This window comes from Pan paniscus, chromosome 18 (assembly GCF_029289425.2).
Source record: "Pan paniscus chromosome 18, NHGRI_mPanPan1-v2.0_pri, whole genome shotgun sequence".
NCBI lineage: Eukaryota > Metazoa > Chordata > Mammalia > Primates > Hominidae > Pan > Pan paniscus.
Window position 1 is genome coordinate 10,953,939 of NC_073267.2, and position 16,358 is coordinate 10,970,296.

The 16,358-nt window shown below is 39.6% G+C and overlaps 1 protein-coding gene across 12 annotated transcripts in view; it reads left to right on the plus strand.

Annotated features, from left to right (window-relative positions):
• ATF7IP2 (activating transcription factor 7 interacting protein 2) overlaps positions 1-16,358 on the plus strand; it is a 168,021-nt gene that overhangs the window by 103,113 nt on the left and 48,550 nt on the right. For 7 of the 12 annotated variants that reach the window (XM_055099479.2, XM_055099483.2, XM_055099482.2 and 4 more), the window contains 4 exons: positions 1,002-1,080; positions 10,245-10,388; positions 11,935-12,764; positions 14,837-14,961. In XM_055099479.2, the coding sequence (XP_054955454.1) occupies positions 11,945-12,764; positions 14,837-14,961 (945 nt within the window). In that variant the 5' untranslated portion in view covers positions 1,002-1,080; positions 10,245-10,388; positions 11,935-11,944. Of the gene's footprint in view, positions 1-1,001; positions 1,081-6,055; positions 6,139-10,244; positions 10,389-11,934; positions 12,765-14,836; positions 14,962-16,358 lie in introns of those variants that run through there. The other 5 variants (XM_055099478.2, XM_055099480.2, XM_055099481.2 and 2 more) reach the window with 2 other exon arrangements.

The window sequence follows — 16,358 nt, forward strand, 5'->3', positions numbered from 1 at the left end:
TCCTTCAAGCACTCCAGTTCCTGGCATTAAGGTCAGGTGTGCCTGGGATGCTTTAAATATTTGTTCTTTTAATTTTGCAATGTCCAATGACAAGTTTGTAGAGTGTCCTTCTAGATGCTTTTTTATTCTTTCCCAAATTTTGATCTTATTAAGAGCCATGAATAGTTTCCACAAAGCCTTATGTTTAGCTCCTAGAGCGGGCCATATCATTTGAGGTTGAGGTGCAACTATACCGCTGTGTTTCCAGATAATAGGAACTCTTGCCATACTTCTTACCATTTCTACCATCTGACTGTTTTGTTCAGACCAACTGAATATAGTGTGGCCATGGCACGCAGACTGAGAGGTACAATTCGTGCTAAACATCCCCTTAGGGGACCAATCAATAATGATTCCATGGGAATCATAGCGCAGCACCTCTGCCTGTTCTGCAACGCAATCTTCCCAAACAAGTACATTCATTTTTTCGGGCCAGGTCCAATTCTGTTTACAAACAGGTTTTTGATGGCAGTATGCCTCAATTATAGGAGCAGATTTATTATGGTAAATAGTGAGACCAGAAAGCATGTGTAACTGTGTCATAGAATGATTACATCCAGGCATTATTGCCAGCCAAGATTGATAGTGAGAGGGTAGGCAACTAGTGGCCTTTCCCAAACAGATAGGTGAATGTTCAAATCCTAAAGAAATATTCCTAACAGTTCCTTCCTCGTGGGTGAGACGGGCCTCTATTATCTGTAGGACCGAGCATCCAAGAGCTATCATTAGTGTATACCTCCACTGGGGGGTCCAGCCAAGTTACAGGCCGTAGAAGTGGTGGAAAAGGTAAATATACCCAATAAGTATAATTGTTCTCTCTGTCAGCCCTTGCTAAAGGAATACTCATGGCAATGGTGATCACTGCTATCATAGCTATCATTAAATTACTCATTGTGATTGGTTGTCCCGCTTTCCTCAGGTTTTCTTCCGCCATCTGTGACAGCTTCTTTATCTGTCCCCAGGTAGGTGGCTGCATTCGACAGGTGTTGCTCGTGACAGTTGGGGTCCTCCTCAGTGTCAGTCTCAACATGGCTGCAACTGGTGGGTGTTTGGAATCCTCCCAAAACCTCTTCTGGAGTATCTGGCTCATAGTAAGGCTTTAGGTATCTCAATGGCACCCAAATTGGCTGTTGATTCGGTCCTGGCGAAACACAAGCATAACCTCTACCCCAAATTATTATTTTACCTGTTTCCCAATTTTTGTTATTGCATCTCTCCACCAAACCAGTTGTTCTGCTTCTGCCTTTGCAGCTGGTTTCTGTAGATGCTGTTCAGCTGCTGATAGCATCTGGCCTTTACGCAGGCTCAAAAAATGTAAAGTCAATAATGCTAGATTCAGTTGCATATGTGATGTCCTGTAGTCCCTGTTTCCCTCCTTTTGCTTTTGCAACAGCTGTTTCGGGGAGAGATTCATTCATTCCACAATGGGTTGTCCTTGAGAATTACATGGGATGCCAGTAATGTGTTTAATATTCCATACAGAGACAAATGTAGCTAGAGCTTGGTTAGTATATATAGCCTGGGGCATTGTCCTTTTTAATAGATGCTGGAATGCCCGTCACCTCAAAACACTGCAAAAGATGATGTTTAACACAGGCAGAAGACTGTCCTGATTGGCATGTAGCCCAGACAAAGTGAGAAAAGGTATCTACACATACATGCACATAAGCTAGTCTCCCAAACGAGGGAACATGGGTGACATCCATTTGCCAAAGAGAATTAGGTTCTAATCTGCGAGGATTAACTCCTCCTATAAAAGATGAGGAATGCACCATTTGGCAAGTTGGGCATCGCTGGATAGTAGCTTTAGCTTCTTTCCAGGTAATGCTATACCTGCGTTTGAGACCAGAGGCATTAACATGGGTTAAATTGTGAAAGTGTCTGTCATTAGATACTGCAGTAGCAACTAGGTGATCAGCCATTTGATTCCCTGCAGTCCAAGGTCCTGGAAGAGGTGTGTGAGCCCTAATGTAAATGATGTAAAAGGGTGCATTCTACTCCTAACTGCTGTTTGCAATTGGGAAAATAATCAGTTGTTCATCTGTGTGAAATCGTAACTGAGCATTTTCAATTAATTGTGTGGAATGAACCACCTACGAAGAATCAGAAATCACATTAATAGGCATATCAAAGGCAGTCAATACCTCAATTGCAGCTACAAGCTCTGCTTTTTGAGCTGAAGTATAGGGCATCTGAAATACTTTACCTTTCAAGCCAGAATAAGAAGCTTTACCATTACTAGACCCACCTGTGAAGACATTTTCAGCACTTTCAGTTGGTTAAAATTTAGTTATTTTAGGGAGAATCCAATTAGTTAATTTCAAAAATTGAAACAGTTTTGTTTTAGGAAAATGGTTATTGAGAATATCCACAAAGTCAGCTAAATGAGTTTGCCAAGTAAGACTATTTATAAAAGCTTGCTGTATTTGTGCCTTTGTGAGAGGGACAATTTTTCCGGGATCATATCCATGTAATTTAACAATCTGAGTTCTCTGATTTCCTATCACAGTAGCAATTTGATCTAAATAAGGAGTTAGAGTCCGTGAATTAGTATGTGGAAGAAAAGCCGCTGTACAAGATCTTGCTCTTGAACAATAACACCAGTAGGTGAATCTGAGTTGAAAAAAATTAGAAATCTAGAGTCTTCTCTGGATCTTTTCTACTTATTTGAGCCTTATGCACTTGCTTCTCAATTAGCTGTAACTCTGCCTCCGCCTCCTTTGTTAATTGCTGAGGGCTATTGCGACTAGGATCTCCTCTAAGGATAGAAAATAGATTACTCGTGGCATAGGTAGGAATGCCTAGAGCAGGTTGTATCCAATTAATGTCCCTTAGTAATTTTTGAAAGTCATTTAATGTTTTCAGTTGATCCCTACGTATGGTTGCTTTCTGTGGCACAATGGTAGTGTCATTTACTAAGGTCCCCAAGTAGGAGTAAGGAGTAGTAGTCTGAATTTTGTCAGAAGCTATGATTAAACCAGCACAAGAAATCAAAATTTGCAAGTGATCGTAAGATTGGAGTAATAATTCTCTAGTGGGGCAGCACAAAGTATATCATCCATATAATGAATAATGTAACACTGTGAACATTTTTTACGAGTAGATTCAATTGCTTGCCCTACATACGTCTGGCAAATTGTTGGACTGTTTAACATGCCTTGTGGCAACACTTTCCAATGAAAATGCTTAGCAGGCTGCAGGTTGTTTACCACAGGTATTGTAAATGCAAGCCATTCACAGTCTTGCTCAGCTAAGGGGATAGTAAAGAAACAGTCTTTTAAATCTATGACTATTAAAGGCCAATTTTTCAGAATCATAGGAGAAGGCAGTCCTGGCTGTAATGCCCCCATAGGTTGTATAACTGAATTAATGGCCCTTAAGTCAGTTAACATTCTCCATTTACCTGATTTTGTCTTAATTATGAAAACTGGAGAATTCCAAGGGGAAAATGTTGGAGCTATGTGTCCTTTTTCTAATTGTTCAGTAACTAAGTCCTCTAAAGCCTCCAGTTTCTCTTTGCTCAGCAGCCGTTGTTCTATCCAAATTGGCTTATCTGTTAACCATTTTAAAGGTATAGGTTCTGGAGGCTTAACAATGGCCACCATCAAAAATGATATCCTAAACCTTGGCGGGACTTTGTCTTTCCACTTGAAGCGGTTCCTTCAAACTTTGCAAATTTTTTCCTAGCCCCATACCAGGGACATACTCCGTTTCATGCATCATATGTTGACTTTGAGGGCTGTATAATTGCTCTGGAATTAGAACTTGTTCTCCTCATTGTTGTAATAAGTCTCTCCCCCATAAATTTATAGGTATAGAAGTTACAATTGGTTGAATAGTCCCAGGTTGTCCCATCAGGCCCTTCACAATGCAAGATATAACTATTTTGATATACTTCAGGGGCTTTACGAACTTCAGCTATGTTAAATTGAGCAGGTTGAATTGGCCATGAGGACAGCCAGTGCTGTAGAGAAATGAATGAAATGTCTGTTCCTGTATCTACCAAACTTTTAAATTTCTTTCCCTGAATAGTTATTTCACAGATAGGACATTTATCAGTAATTTGATTCCCCCAATAAGCTGCTTTGCCTTGTTTATTTGTGCTTCCAAATCCTCCTGTTCGTTTAGTTTCACTTTTCCCCATTTCCACATATGGCACAATCAGGAGCTGTGCTATACACGCTCCTGGCTCTGCTTTCCAGGGAACAGAAGTAGATACTGCAATTTGAATTTCCCCATTGTAATCTGAATTAATGACTCCAGTATGTACTTGCATTCCTTTTAAATTTAAACTAGAGGCCAGGTGCAGTGGCTCACGCCTGTAATCCCAGCACTTTGGGAGGCCAAGGCAGGCAGATCACGAGGTCAGGAGATCAAGACCATCCTGGCTAACATGGTGGAACTTCGTCTCTACTAAAAATACAAAAAATTAGCCAGGCGTGGTGGCGGGCACCTGTAGTCCCATCTACTCAGGAGGCTGAGGCAGGAGAATGGCGTGAGCCTGGGAGGCGGAGCTGGCAGTGAGCCGAGACCACACCAGTGCACTCCAACCTGGGTGACAGAGTGAGACTCCATCAAATAAATAAATAAATAAATTTATTTATTTAAACTAGACCTACCTAGAAGTAATGCTGGCATCATCTGGCTGGAGACAGCAACATTCTTTAACAGTCCTGTTACAAAAGGAGAACCTGGTCTATATTGATTTATAGCTTGTTTACATTCTTCAAGTATTTTAAAAGGAAAAGGCTCAAACGTAGCTATGATATTTCCTTGTTGATATGGGTGGTGTATTCTGACAGGGAACTGCCAAGCCTCTATATCACCCTCTCGTCTAGCTTGCTGAATTCCTGCCTGAAAAGAACTGAGAGCGGTCGCTCAAGGCACTGCCCAAACAGTTACTGGGGCATCTACTTTTCACCCACTGTCCTCTGGAAAAAGATCAGGAGGGTCAGGCCACTCTTTTTCTTCAAAATAATGAGGGGGTGCAGAAGGGTAGGGACAAACCTCTCCCTCCTTTGCCACTTTAGCTTTAGCTGGCCAACAAACCTGCTCTGTCACGTCTTATGTCACTTCGTTACACCCTCCTTCCTCCTCATCATCGGTGTGAAAAGGTTCCAAGGTGGAACGAACCAGAGCCCACACTTGTCCCATTGTTACCCTGATGCTTCCGAGCTCCCCTTCTTACTCACCACAGGGATTGCTTAAGAGTACTCGGGTGTCCTCCAGCGTAGTTCCACATTCTCCAGTTGTTGCTCCGGCACACGCATAGAAATATAGAGTGTGGAGCAGGAATCGGGGCTGATAGCCTTCATAGCTGAGAGCCACGAAGAGTTTTACCCACATATTTATTGATAGCAAGGCAGTGATAAGCATTGTTTCTATAGATTATAGTTTAAATTGGGAAACAAAAGGATGGGCTCTGGCTAGTTATCTGCAGCAGGAACATGTCTTTAAGGCACAGATCACTCATGCTATTGTTTGCAGTTCTGGAACGCCTTAAGGGGTTTTCTGCCCTGGGTGGGCGAGGTGTTCCCTTGCCCTCATTCTGGTAAACCAACAACCTTCAGCGTGGGCATCATAGTCATCACGAGCATGTCACACTGCTGCAGAGATTTTGTTTATGGCCAGTTTTGGGGCCTGTTTATGGCTAGATTTGGGGTCCTGTTCCCAACAGACCCCTATCTCTCACCATAAGCAAAACTTAACTGAAAATGGATCAAAAACCTAAATATAAACACTTATAAAACTTTAAAATTCTTAGGACCTTGGATTAGGCTGTGATATACTTGCTAAGAACACACGTAAATGTGTTTTTAAATCTTTAGAAATTATGCTTTATGAAAATTTTACACTGTTTTCAAAGCATACCATCAAGGAATGGGAAAGACAATCCATATAATGCGAGGGAAAGTTTGTAAATTGTATCTTATAAGGGACTTAATCTAAAATATATAAGGAACTCTTACAAGCCAGTAATAAAAATGCAAATAACACAGTTTTTAAATTCTCAAAGAATCTGCACAGACATTTATCCAAAGAAGATGCACAAGCCTCCAAGAAGTACATGAAAAGATTCTCAACATCATTAGCTGTCAGGTAAATACAAATCAAAATGGCAATAAGGCACTACATCAGTTGAAACAGGATGACTATACTCAGACAAACAGATAAGAAGTGTTGGTGAAAAGGTGTTAAAATTGGAACTCTCATCCACTGCTGGTGTGAATGTAAGTTATTCCAGCCATTTTGGGAAACAGTCTGGTAGTTCCTCAGAAGGTTAAATCTAGAGTTACCACATGACCAAATAATTCTACTGCTAGGTATATAGAACAAAGAAACATGAAAACATTACGTCCACATAAAAACTTGCACATGAATGTTTATATCAGATTTTTTTTTTTTTTTTTTTTTGAGACAGAGTTTCGCTCCTGTGGACCAGGCTAGCATGCAATGGCTCAATCTCGGCTCACCGCAACCTCTGCCTTCCGGGTTCAAGCGATTATCCCACCTCAGCCTCCTGAGTAGCTGGGTTTACAGGTGCCTACACCCATGCCTGGCTACTTATTTTTTTTTTTTTTTGTATTTTTAGTAGAAACGGGGTTTCACCACGTTGGCCAGGCTGGTCTTGAACTCCTGACCTCAAGTGATCCACCCGCCTCAGCCTCCTAAACTGCTGGGATTACACAGGCGTGAGCCACTGTGCCCAGCTGGAAATCTTTAAAGGTATTCAATTCCATGCAATTGTGAAGCAGATTCAGATCTTAAAAAAAAACAAATTAATGACACCTTAATATTAAATAATATAGTAACAATAATGTAAATAATGTAAATTAAGGCTTTAATATGGCATGTATAACTAATGTAAATGGATTAAATTCTGTTGAAAGACAAATTCATTAGGTGAAAATATTCATATATTACAAGAAACATAAATTGATACAAAAATGTTAAAAGTAGGCCGGGTGTGGTGGCTCACATCTGTAATCCCAGCACTTTGGGAGGCCGAGGTGGGCAAATCACCTGAGGTCGGGAGTTTGAGACCAGCCTGACCAACATTGAGGAACCCCATCTCTATTAAAAATACAAAATTAGCCAGGCCTGGTGCCACACGCCTGTAATCCCAGCTGCTCGGGAGGCTGAGGCAGGAGAATCGCTTGAACATGGGAGGCAGAGGTTGCGATGAGCTGAGATCGTGCCATTGCACTCCAGCCTGGGCAACAAGAGTGAAACTCCATCTCAAAAAAAAAAAAAAAAAGTTAAAGGTAAAGGATGGACAACATTATATTCAGTGGGATTTACATCATAAAACATTAAAAGTACAGATTAGATAATTTTATTATTTCAAAATGAAGTTAACAGTGAGGATACAGCCAAGCAATTATGCATCTGAGGGAAAAATGAAAATAGGTCCTTTCCTCTATGTGCTAAAATAAATTCTAGATGGATTAAGGACTTAAATTGTAAATGACTTGAGAAAATGTAATTAAATTTAAAACTTGAGAAAATGTAATTTCATCTTTTGCAGCATGTGTTACAGGACAGTATTACCATCTCAAAGATCTGTGAGTTGTGGCTTATGTGATAGCAAATAATTCAAATTGGCTAAAGAGAGGAGTTCTGGTGTTGGTAGGGATCCCCAATTAGTTTGGGTGGTTTTTTATTCTCAGCAATGAATTCAACTTCACTAAACGGGTTCTATGAGAGGCAAACTATATAGTTAGAAATATTTAACTTACTTGCACCTTTTATCAGCAGTTTGACTTGTCTCCCCTAAGCATTCTCATGCAGACATTTTCCAGGTGAAATACTTCTCCTCAGAGCCGTAAGTTTAACCAGTTATGAAGTGTGTAATGTTGATGACCATTTAGTTCATGTTTTTCATGAAGTTTAACAAATTTACTCTGAGCTGGCACTCTGCATTCTTACTATATATTGTAATAATTGCACAGCCATGGTATAGCACCGTGTCCTTAAATAACTTACATCAGTGAAAGGCTTCTTTACCACCAGTAGGCTTCACTATTTCACACAACATGGAGTAGAGAAGGATGTCACAAGGAAGAGATCAAACTTTAACCATAAAAGAAAAAAAATTATTTAACTTGACTATATTAAAATTAGGAAGAGCCTAATAAGATACCTGTAACTCATATAACAAAGGATTGACAAGGAATATGTTTTTGGTTTTTGTTTTTTTGTTTTTTAAGACAATGTCCCACTCTGTTGTCCAGGCTGAAGTACAGTGGTGTGATCTCGGCTCACTGCAACCTCCATCTCCCGGGTTCAAGCGATTCTCTTGCCTTGTTCTCCCAAGTAGCCAGGAATACAGACGTGTGCCACCACACCCAGCAAATTTTTGTAGTTTTTAGTACAGACAGGGTTTCACCCTGTTGGCCAGGGTGGTCTCGAACTCCTGGCCTCAGGTGATCTTTTTGCCTCAGCCTTCCAGAGTGCTGGGATTACAGGCTTGAGCCACTGCACCTGGCCAGAATATGGTTTATAATATGTTAAGTATGCTTTGAAAATGAAAGAGGAAAGACACCCCAAGAAGTCATGAGCAGGAAATAACCAGGAATTTTTACAGACAAGTAAACATAGCTAATAAACATAGGAAAAGATGATAGTAATTAGGGAAACGCAAATTAAGACAATGAGAGCTAATTCTTTATCCAAGTAGATTGGCTAAAATCAAATCTGGCAATACCAAGGGTTCAAGAGGATGTGGCTCAGTGGTAACTCTTAAGTATTGACTGTATGGATGCAAACTGGTAAAACTGCTCCAGGAAATAATTTGGCTTTCTTGAAAAGTTGAACATGGATACCTTATCAGTATCTAGAAATTCACTCAGGAAATGCTTACACATAAGCCCCTTGAGACAGAAATAATCAGAATAGCATTGTTGTGTCAGAACATCAACAAGAACTGGAGATGTAATCCCAGCACTTTGGGAGGCTAAGGCATGAGGATCACTTCAGCCCAGGAGTTTCAGACTAGCCTGGGCAACATAGTAAGACCCAATATCCACCAGATTTTTTTTACAAATTAGCCAGTTGTGGTGGTGCATGCCTGTAATCCCAGCCTCTTAGGAGACTGAGGTGGGAGGATAGCTTGAGCCTGGGAGGCTGAAGCTGCCATGAGCCATGCTGCACTCCAGCCTGGGTAACAGAGCAGCAAGACCCTGTCTCAAAAAAAAAAAAAAGGAACTGGAGGTGACCCAAAGATCTTTCAAACAAGTGATCAGATAAACAAATTTTGGTATATCTACCCAAAGTATTATTACAGTGCAAAGAAGAACATGAATTATTGCTATACATAAGCACATGGATGAATTTTGTACATATATATAACTGAAAAAACAAGTATTAGCTATAATTTGCTCAACAACAAAATTAAACAGTATATTTGTTTACATATGACATTTATGATGAAACTGTAGAAAAAGTAATAGAATTATAAACTAAGTTTAGGATACATCATCAGGATGGAGAAGAGGTGCAAGGGGCATAGTTTGGAGAAACATAAGTAAATGCAGGTTACTGATAGTATTCTACTTATTTGTTGTGGGTATTTCAAAGATGTTCACTTTATTATACTTTGTAATTAACACATATTACAAGTCTTTTGTATGCATCAAATGTAGAGGCATTTTTTTACTCCAGAGCTTAAATTTCAGCACATTTTACTAGTTTGGGCCTTTTCCAAAGGCCCTTAGAAGGGCCATAGTAACAATACGTTCACGTGGTTGGATGTTTTCATCAGATTTACAATAGTAAGATATTTTAAGTATAGTCATTTAAGACCCCTGTCTCTCTTCACCTTGATTTCTTCTTTGTGTCAGCTGGCAGTAGAGTGGTTTCAGGCATTTTGTGATTGGGGGATTTATTTGTGTTTAGTGGGATGTGTTTGTGATTCAGAGTCATTTCTGGATGTAGGTAATTATAGCCTGTCAGCCTGATTGTGTTGGGAATGTGGTCTCTGGTGCCTGGCACCTGTAATATGTGAGTATTAGAGAAGCCAAAGTGCAAATTATGGAACCAGAAGGTAATCAGGAAAAAATTCCCAGTTATCTGATGTTTAAAATTTTAAGTGTAGGATTTCATTCTCATCAATTTCCAGTCAAAACAGCACTTTTCTCCTGTCAAAAATAACATAGCACATTCAATTATAAATTCACCATATATTTATTTTCTTTTTTTGATAGGAATCCTGCTTTTTTTTTTTTTGAGACACGGTCTCGCTCTGTCACCCATGCTGGAGTGCAGTGCAATCACAGATCACGGCAGTGTCTAATTCCTGGGCTCAAGTGAACCTCCTGCATCAGCCTCCTGAGTAGCTGAGACCACAGGTATGTGCCACACCTGGTTGAATTCTCCCTTTAAAATAATATAAGAATGTTTTTATTTGTAGGACACAAAACTGTAGCAGTGTCTTCAGGCAAAGCTGCTAATTTTATGCATCGTGATTATCACTTTTAGCAAATACATCATAAAACCATGCTAGAGGAAAGATTTGATTTGTTTGTTTTCTTTGGAAAATAATACAAAAATTGTATTCATGAAGAGACAATCATATAATACACAGTCCTGTAGGAAAAATAGAATTGTATAGGCATGTTAGGGTCTTAATTAATGAAGAGTGTTGTGCTCTTTTTTGGATTTATTTAGTATATATATCAGGTTTGTTTGTGTGTTTGTTTGTTTTAAGACAGAGTCTCGCTCTGTCATCCAGGCTGGAGTACAATGGCACGATCTCGGCTCACTGCAACCTCTGCCTCCTGGGTTCAAGTGATTCACTTGCCTCAGCCTCCCAGAAGCTGGGATTACAGGCATGTGCCAGCATGCCTGGCTAGTTTTTGTATTTTTAATAGAGATGGCGTTTTGCCCTGTTGGCCAGGCTGGCCTGAACTCCTGACCTCAGGTGATCCACCTGCCTTGGCCTCCCAAAGTGCTAGGATTACAGGCGTGAGCCACCCTACCGGGTTAGTTGGCTTGTTTATTTAAGCTGGAATGTTATGTATCTTAGTGCTGGTTTTATTTTATTTTATTTTATTTTAATTTTATTTATTTTATTTATTTTATTTTATTTATTTTATTTTGTTTTATTTTATTTTAATTTTATTTTATTATTTATTTTTTATTTTATTTTATTTTATTTTGACTGTCTCACTCTGTTGCCCAAGCTGGAGTACAGTGGCGTGATGTTGGCTCACTGCAACCTCCACCTCCCGGGTTCAAGTGATTCTTGTGCCTCAGCCTGCCGACTAGCTTGGGATTACAGGTGCATGCCACCATGCCTGGCTAATTTTTGTATTTTTAGTAGAGACAGGGTTTCACCACGTTGACCAAGCTGGTCTCGAACCCCTTACTGCAAATAATCCTTCCAACTCGGCCTCCCAAACTGCTGGGATTACAGGCATAAGCCACCACACCTGGCCACATTTATTTTAGAAGCTTGAACATTAGGAAAGCTTAAGCAGATGCCATTATGTATAGAAAATGGAATGTTTTATAAAAACTTTTTTTTGTTTTTATGAATAAGTGCAATTTAATGTTTAGATTATTTAGACTATGACTTACCTGGATGAATAAATAGTGAATGGTTATAGCACTGAGGTGATATAACAAGAAGTGGCTAGATAAAACTATCAGGTAGAGGCTTACTAGCAATACAGATTTTGAATTTATGTAGTTTAGATTTATAGAAACAATAGAAAAGATTTTTATGTTTTCAGTGTCATGAAAATGGATATGATTTTCAGTAAGGTGATTATCTAAATCCGGAGAGACAGTGTCAATGTTATTTTAATATTGTAAATAAATAACTTTAATTCAGTAGTAAATAACTTTTATTCACTAGAGAAATGCATTTAAATATGATGTCTTAAATTCCAGGATATGAAAGATGGCAAGTCCAGATAGAAGTAAACGGAAGATATTAAAAGCCAAAAAGACAATGCCCCTAAGTTGCCGGAAGCAAGTAGAGATGCTGAATAAGTCAAGGAATGTTGAAGCGCTGAAAACAGCAATTGGGAGTAATGTTCCAAGCGGTAATCAGAGTTTCAGTCCTAGTGTCATAACTACCAAATGTAGCCCTTCTGAAAATGGTGCATCCTCATTGGACTCTAATAAAAATTCAATGTCAGAGAAAAGTAAAGTATTCTCTCAGAATTGCATAAAACCAGTAGAAGAAATTGTTCATTCAGAAACAAAATTGGAACAAGTTGTTTGTTCGTACCAGAAGCCAAGTAGAACAACAGAATCCCCCAGCAGAGTCTTCACAGAAGAGGCAAAAGATTCACTGAACACTTCTGAAAACGATTCTGAGGATCAGACAAATGTAACAAGATCCCTTTTTGAGCATGAAGGGGCTTGTAGTCTAAAGTCCAGTTGCTGTCCACCCAGTGTATTGAGTGGTGTTGTTCAGATGCCAGAGTCTACAGTAACCAGTACCGTGGGTGATAAGAAAACTGACCAGATGGTTTTCCATTTAGAAACAAACTCCAATTCAGAATCACATGATAAAAGGCAAAGTGACAACATTTTATGTTCAGAAGACTCAGGTTTTGTGCCTGTTGAGAAAACACCTAATTTGGTGAATTCAGTCACTTCTAACAACTGTGCTGATGACATTTTGAAAACCGATGAGTGTAGTAGAACCAGTATTTCAAATTGTGAAAGTGCAGACTCAACATGGCAGTCATCACTTGACACTAATAACAACAGTAAGTATATACTTATGCACCTTTTAGAAAAATTAAAATAGTCACTTTTCTTTAGGATATTTTAAAGTCTCAAATATACAAACGAGTATAGACAGAAAAAAGGTAAATGATGACAATTATTTCACAGTATCTTGTTTCTGAACCATTCTTAGTGAGGTGGGGGACAGGTATCCACCATATTAAAAGGGTAATTATTGCAAAGAAGGAATCAATCACTTTTCCTTAAGTACAAAATATCAAAAGGTGGTTTATAGCAATTATTTGGTTCATTTCATATACATCTCTTCTTATTTTGAAGTTTTATTAGATTAAGAAGGAGGCTAGTTGAAAGAGTGAGTTTTAAAAATTGTTGGTAACCCCTATTTTTTTTTTTTTTTTTTTTTTTTTGAGACGGAATCTCGCTCTGTCGCTCGGGCTGGAGTGCAGTGGCGCAATCTTGGCTCACTGCAACCCCCACCTCCCGGGTTCAAGTGATTCTCCTGCCTCAGCCTCCTGAGTAGGTGGGATTACAGATGGGCATCACTACGCCCGGCTAATTTTTTTTTTTTTTTTTTTTTTTGTATTTTTAGTAGAAACAGGGTTTCACCATGTTGGTCATGCTGGTCTCGAACTCCTGACCTCGTGATCCACCCGCCTTGGCCTCCCAAAGTGCTGGGATTACAGGCGTGAGCCACTGTGCCCAGCCAACCCTATTTCTTTCTATAGAATTGACCTGTAAATCACATGCTAAGTATGATAGATAATATATTCACACGTGTGTACATGTGTGTGTAGAGAAAGAGAAGCACCCCAAATAATAAATGAAGTCCTTGGGTTATAACATCATTAAAATAGCAAAAGTGAATTTCATTTGAAGTAGGGTATTTTGTTAATGAAATAGAAAAAAACTGATTTAATGCTATAAATTTTGTGTTCTTGTCTAGACTACAGAATGGTCATTTAACAAGATGAATTTAAAATTGCTTAAAAATAATAACAGTATCATCTATTTAAAATATGTATAATAGGACTGGCTGGGTGCGGTGGCTCATGCCTGTAATTAACAGCACTTTGGGAGGCCGAGGCAGGAGGATCACTTGAGCCATCGAGGCTAGCCTGGGCAACAGATCCAAGACCCTGTCTCTTAAAGAAAAAAAAAGAAGCCGGGCGCTGTGTCTAACGAATATAATCCCAGCACTTTCGGGGGTTGAGGCAGGTGTATCACCTGAGGTCAGGAGTTCAAGACCAGCCTGGCCAACATGGCGAAACCCCGTCTCTACTAAAAATACAAAAAAAATTAGCCAGGCGTGGTGGTGGGCACCTATTATCCCAGCTACTCGGGAGACTGAGACAGGAGAATTTCTTGAACCTGGGGGGCGGAAGTTGCATTGAGCCAAGATCGTGCCACTTCACTCTTGCCTGGGCGACAAGAGCGAGACTCCTTCTCAAAATGAAAAAAGAGTACCTTTATATAAAATAACGTAGAACCACTTAAGTCACTATAAATAGAGAATTAAATGCCATAATTTGTTAAGTTTTTGTTCGTATATGTGTATTGAATTATTAAGTAAGATTAAAGGGACAGAGTATCTGAGACCAGAACCCTACCTAAGATAACTCATTTTTTTCCAAGGTTAATTTGTGGGTACATTTTTATGCAATTGAATGTTCTAAAAAATGCTGCAGTGTCACATTTTAGTTTTTCCATTTGCTCAGAGGGTCTCTAAATTAGAGAATTCCTATTTCCTTCTCTTTTTTCCTCCTTGAAACAGGGTCTCACTGTGCTGCCCAGGCTGGAGTGCAGTGGTCAAGGTGCTCACTGCCACCTCAACCTCCCAGCCTCAAGCAATCCTCTCACCTCAGCCTCCTGAGTAGCTGAGACTACAGGCATGCCCCACCATACCCAGCTAATTTTAAATTTTTTGTGGAGATGAATTTTCACTATGTTGCCCAGGCTGGTCTTGAACTCCTGGCCTTAAGCCACCCTCCCTCCTTAGCCTCCCAGAGTGCTGGGATTACAGACATGAGCCACCACAGTGAACCTGTTTTTTTCTTTAAAATATCTTTCTTTCTAATCTTTCCATCTCCTCAAGGCCATTATCAAAAGAAGAGGATGTTTTCAGAAAACGAGGAAAATGTTAAACGCATGAAAACTTCAGAGCAAATTAATGAAAATATTTGTGTAAGTTTGGAAAGTCAAACAGCATTCCTGGAACAGGTAAAATATTGGGGCTTAAATGGAACTTTTACTTTTGATTAGTAAAACATGGTAAAAGTTAATTATCTGGTCCCCACAGTGGCATAATACAGACGACTTTCACTTGATGCAGAGCTGGTGTGTGAAAGCCAAATTATTAGACAGACTGGGGAGAGATAATTACTTACATTACCAAAACAGCTCTGGTTTCTTGAAAATGGTCTCATGCAGAATAACCTAGGGATCATGTGTAGGTAGAGTCCTGTTGCAAAAAGAGAATGGGCTTTCAGTCAGTATTACACTCATATTTGTCTGTAAGTCAGACACTGCATGACCTTCAGCTTTATTAAAGAATCCAGTCTCTTTTGTACTAGTCATGGGGTTCTTAGATCTGCAGCTCTATCCATTTGTAGATCTCACCACAACCCAGAAGACTCAAACGACCTGGAAGTCCATTGCAAAGTCCCTGTGCATTCAGGTTTACTTGCCCTATTTTCCAAACTTAAACGGATATGGTACATTATCTGATATTTTGGTTTATAGCATCATTAAATACACTTCTTGCTTTCATTGTGGCCTCATTTTATCTCATTGTACTACAGTCTCAGTATGCGTTTGATCAATTGTTAGCTGAAGTGTAGCATGTTTCAGTTCTAGTAGAATGGCTATACTGAGGACGGGTTTTGATGACCATGTTTTCCTATTTCACTACCACTAGAATGCCACCACTACAAATCATTACCTAGTAGACTAACGTCTCCCAGCTGTAATGGACCGAAATTTCCCCGTCTAAACTGCCCTGCAAACTGTTTCAGAAACAGAAACACTACCATTTTTTAAAACAGACCATTACAATTACATAGTTACATATACTATGAATGTGTATTCTTCACCTAATAATTAAGGGAAAATAAAGGGAAAGAGTTATGCAGAACCAGCTTAAAGGGTGAATCAACAGTTTTTCTGTGTCTACCTTTTGGTTTTCTTCGAAGAAGACCAGAGGAGACAGTAAAAAATATGTAAGTGTTCTGTTGTTGGCAGGGAAAGGGTAGAAGTATGGTAAGCATGGATCCTAGCCCTAAGGACCATGTTATTCAAGAAGAAGGTTGGGGATTCCAGCTGTGTCTTGTTTCCAGTAATTAGTAGCTGAAGTGAGAAGTAAGTTTTTGTTTGTTTGTTTGTTTGTTTGAGGCAGAGTCCCACTTTGTCACCCAGACTGGAGTGCAGTGGCACAGTCTCGGCTCAGTGCTACCTCCACCTCCTGAGTAGCTGGGACTACAGGTGTGCACTAGCACACCCAGCTAACTTTTTGTGTGTATTTTTAGTAGAGACAGGTTTTACCATGTTGGCCAGGCTGGTCTTGAACAGCAGTTCAGTGATCCGCCCGCCTCGGCCTCCCAAAGTGCTGGGATTACAGG